The following is a 5,000-nucleotide window of genomic DNA, read 5'->3' as shown; positions in this document are numbered from 1 at the left end:
ATAAAATTTTGAAAGTATTCAGATTGTCCTCGTCGTTGTATGAAGCCTTTACCCATACGACATGACGCCACTAATGAACCGTTACGTTTATGGCATCACCTCTGACCGTTTATATAAGATTAATGTTAACATTGTCCCCCAATCGTCATGCGGAATTTACAGTAATACTAGCTAAATTATTCAAACTGTATAACAAGATTTTGTAGTAAGTAGAAAATTTACGTTCAATGAAATATGAAGAAATATCATATTAAATTTTTGAAAAGATGGAACTGAGTGGGAACCCCTTCGGAAGCTGGTGGATATGAATATCTAATTTTTCCTTATTATCAAGAAAGAAAAAAAATCGGTGAAATTAAAAAGCTAATGCGGTAGATTAGATAAAAAAAAAAGAATGAAATTAGTTACATAACTTGACGATCATTTGGATTTAGCAGAATTGTAGAACAAAAATAGAAAACAACAATCGAGCTTTATGACGTCATAACGTTTTCACTTGAAAATAATATTGAAAATCGTTGATAAACTCCTTTGGACAGGTATGTAAGATAACGTTTATTTTGACACGTTGTGGTAATTATTCTATCATAAATATATAAATTTTGTTTGGATACTGATTATGTCGAGCTAAATATATTAGTGTTCTTTATTTCCATGATGTTGATTGATGTTCTCATTTATTTATAGACTTGTAAACTTTATTTTGAATTCATGACAAAACATAATATCAAATTTATCACATTAAACAGAAGAAAATAGCGTCAGAATAGAACTCGAGCTTCAACAAAAGGAAAAATTACTATTTGGCAAGGAAGGATGATTTTCTAATTAAATTTATTAGACAATAGATAAATAAATAAATAAATGAATAAAAGCAGAGATAAATTATCTTGAAATGTTGCTCACCTATGCGTTCATTAGTAAACTGTAATGATGAATAACAATGTGCTCTTACGTATTAAATGAAACATTTTATTCATAATGTAAAAAATATAGATATATTTCAGACAAAATACGTAAAATTAAATTAGAAGTCTTGTGTTTGCATTTGTCTTAGGCTACTTCATCCTGACTGGTTTCTGTCTTTCTGAAGTGTGAGAAGACAATTCTATCCCAACCTTTCATAGTGGTTGTTTTCAAACACTTTATCATTTCTGCATATAGTCACATGTATAATCTTATAAGGAACCAGTATCTATGTATCTTTATGTTTGAAACGTAAAGTTTATAATCAATGCATTTTGCCAGCAATAATCTACGGGTGTGAGACTTGGAAACTGACGAAGGCGATGGAAACAAAACTAAGGACAGCACAGAGGAGAATGGAGAGATCAATGATGGGAATAACACTGAGAGACCGAAGGAGAGCAAATTGGGTAAGAGAGCAGACTAGAGTGAAAGATATTGTGGAGACAGGAAAAGAGAGGAAGTGGAATTGGGCAGGTAAGTTAGTGCGAACGACTGATGAGCGATTGAGCAAATGTGTTACTGAGTGGATACCGCGAGATAGGAAGCGTGGAAGAGGGAGACCAGACAGAGGGTGGAGATACGAGATCGATAAGTTTGCAGGAGTGACGTGGCAGAGGATGGCGCGGTCGTGTGAATCATGGAATGTTATGAAGGAGGCCTTTGTTCAGCAGTGAACTCAGGATAGCTAATTTGATTGATTGATTGGTAATCTTACGAGGAACCAGTATCTATGTACCCTAAATTGATCACTTTTCAGGTGTCACCTCTCGATAAAGTTCCCAGAAATGAATTCATGGCGCGAAGTTCTCGACGGACAACGATCCTGTCCCCCGTCCACGTGGACAAAGGTTTGGTGGGACGGGCGTGATGACTATGCACAGGAGATGTGGGTACCTACTGTCACTCACGAGGACGAGAGCAAGAGTTACTATCACGAGGATAACCATCGTCATAGAGAAGAGGACGTACGGACACCTGGAGAAGTAACAGACCAATATGCTATTTGTGGTCTCCATGAGAATCGAGTGAGGGGCGAGTTTCCGAGAAGGGCAAGGTATAGTAAAAGTTCCTTTACCTCTCGCGGTAGGACTGATTCAAGATTTCATTGGTTCCGGGGTTCCCCTCAAAGAGTATGTTCACATGATGAGACATCCCATTACGCCCAAAGAAGGGGACATAGGCCAAGAAATACGGAGAAAGGAGAAAATACGCATTTGATCTTCACTTCTCCTAAGGAAAGACATTCTTCTCAGTTTCAAGACCCTGATTCAGCTGAACAAAATACAAGCACCACCAAGACAGAAAATCAAAAATGTGATTTCACAAGAGAGGCTAGTCACCAGAAAAAACAAAAAACTCAAGCTCAAAATGAACTGAGTGCAAAAAAAGATAAGAAAACCAAACCGGACATCGAAGTAACTGCGGCAGTTTCAAGAATGATGAGAACTTCATATAACTTAACAGAACGCATCACGGATACTTTGTCACACACCAGCTTACTGCTAGGAGATTTTGTATCCCATTTAAGGTCATACAGAAGCGAGGGAAACAAAATACCAGAAAAGGGGTTAAAGCATCTCGAAAAGGATCTCATGTTAGCACAGGACTTGGTACTCGAATCAAACTCTCTTTGCCAAGGTGTTTCTTGTACGCACAAGAACTTGATACCTTTATTTAACAACCTCAGACATTGCAGCCGTGAATGCATGCAAGTTTTGCAACCCTATTTAGTTTGTTTGGACGAACTTACAAATAAAGATGACTTGCTTCCTCAGCACGTCACACACTATATCACAGGAACACTTTCCTTTGTAGGCCATGCTAGTCAGTTTGGCCAGCCTCGGCATCACAGTGTAGCAGATTATGCCATGAGCATTTACTCTGATGTGATGGGCATCAAGAAAGAGAGCGAAAGGTTTCCTAGACGCTTGAGAATATTGCTGAATAGTCTGAAGACTCTCTTAACCATGTTGCTTTTCAAATCTTCAACGCTCGAAGATCCACTGAAAATGACAAACTTTCTTAAACAGATCGAGACTCTTGCATACCGCTGGAAATGGGAGTTAGACCTTCCCACAGAAAGGTACAGAGACAATTCTTCAGAACGTGTGGATTTCAAAAGAGAATTGGCTTATTATTCACAGCAGCGTACTACACGTGAACAAGGACAAGACGAGAGGAATAATAACGATCTGCCTCTTAACGGCGACTACAGAGCGAATGAACAAAGAGTGTCACAAAAGAAGTCTGGATCAGTTTCAAGGTCTTCAGTAGACGTCGTAAGTGGACAGGCGCGATCAAAGAAAGCTGAAGATCGCGGAAGGCAGGACGATCTCCTCAAAGAGGAGGATCATTCCAGCTCAAAACCCAGAAGGAAATGTCACAATATTGATGTCTTCAGCAGTCGAAAAGCTCGCCAAAGAACTACACACAGGCGAAGGTGGGAGGACGACGAACCACTTTCGCAGGGCGAAAAGGGAAACCAAAAGACAACAGAAAGTCGAGACTCTCCTGGTCATCGAGAAAGGCAAAATAGTAAACCAAAAATACGGTATATCGACTTTGATTACATGCCGCAGGAGCAACTTCAACACTGCTTGCAAAGACCAAGGGAGTTTATCGACTACGATGAGCTTTTTCAAGACACCAAGTCGACGCAACCTGAACAGAGCAAAGAAAACACGAGAGAAAAGGCTTCGACTCAGCAAGAAAGTGCTCAGAATACTTCACCAAAAAAAGAATGTGCACAACGTCAAGCAGACCGACAAGAGCAGGAGGCCAATTGCTCTCAGCAGTCTCAGAATTCGGTGGCAAAATGCGGTGAGAACCCTTACAGAAGAAGAAAAAAGTGGTATGAAAACTTACTGCATTTCCCAATATGGAACAAGAGTCTGAAACGAATAGAGTATCAAGGTCGCAAAGAACTGCCCGAGTTTAAAGTCTATACTACTTTAAGAAGGAAAAAGAAGAGGAAAACTACTTTACTAACGAATATTAGCAACATTTCTTGTGATAACGAAGGATCCAGTTCAAGTGATGATGATGATGATGATGATGATCGTCTGTACATAGCCGAACCGGAGGAGCAGGCCACTCTTGAAGTGTATGACAATAAGGACGACAAGTCTTCAAGTCACTCGACTGATGGATACTCTGCACCTCAGGTTGAAGAGGAACGCATCTGTGAAAAGAATCGCGGTGTAGATGATGAGTCATCACGATCGAAAAATGAGACTCGTTTTAAGGAAGTGACTAAAGATGACGACGACAATGATGGTATGCCTACAAACGAGGCATGCGAAACCATTACGGTAATAACGCTGAGCGAAAATGGCGACCTTTCCAAAGCAAGGGCCGATGCGACTGTTCCGCTTGAATTACAAGACCAAGATACCTTGTGCACTGTTATCCAGGATGATAGAAATTCCCGTAGCTCGATAAAGGAGGGACAGAAGAATAGGCCAGGGACAGCATCCAGCAAAACGAAGGAAAGCCACAAAAACGTTACACCGGGAGAGATCCGCGCTATTCTTTACCAGCTCAGGCTGGCTAGGTACGTTTCTTCCCTTCCTCTCCCACCCCAAAGGTGCAGTGTATTTTAGAAGAATACGTGTGATACAGTGAAAGAAAATTTTTCAGTATATGTGCATGTATACACGTGTGTACGTATGCGAAGAGTTATAAACGTATTGGTTATTTTTTGTCAATCTACTTATCATTTCGCTTGTACAATGCGAGAGAAAAAATCGACATTTCAATCAGTATAAATCTTGTACAATGTTCCTCCCAAACAAAAACCCATAGAGCTGTTGTTAAGAAAAATAATTGCCAATATCCACACATTTACAAATATACATGTATGCATGCATGCATGCATACATACATACATACATATATATGCATATATATATATATATATATATATATATGTGTGTGTGTGTGTGTGTGTATGTGTGTGTGTATGTGTGTGTGTGTATACATACATACATATACATATGTATATGTATGTGTATATATATATATATATATAT

At 39.2% G+C, this 5,000-nt stretch overlaps 1 protein-coding gene across 1 annotated transcript in view; it reads left to right on the top strand.

Moving 5' to 3' along the window:
* The first annotated feature begins 498 nt into the window (after window positions 1–498).
* The window catches only part of LOC143039216 (uncharacterized), an 8,176-nt gene continuing 3,674 nt past the window's right edge, over window positions 499–5,000 (top strand). Inside the window, exons 1-2 of the mRNA XM_076209082.1 lie at window positions 499–539; window positions 1,727–4,522. Of these exons, the coding sequence (XP_076065197.1) occupies window positions 1,755–4,522 (2,768 nt within the window). The 5' untranslated portion in view covers window positions 499–539; window positions 1,727–1,754. The remainder of the gene's footprint in view (window positions 540–1,726; window positions 4,523–5,000) is intronic.

The sequence above is a fragment of the Oratosquilla oratoria genome, chromosome 26, assembly GCF_046742065.1.
Source record: "Oratosquilla oratoria isolate Oo_2021 chromosome 26, ASM4674206v1, whole genome shotgun sequence".
In the NCBI taxonomy this organism is placed as follows: domain Eukaryota; kingdom Metazoa; phylum Arthropoda; class Malacostraca; order Stomatopoda; family Squillidae; genus Oratosquilla; species Oratosquilla oratoria.
The sequence above is the reverse complement of the archived record's forward strand: the minus strand, read 5'-3'. Positions and strand labels throughout refer to the sequence as shown.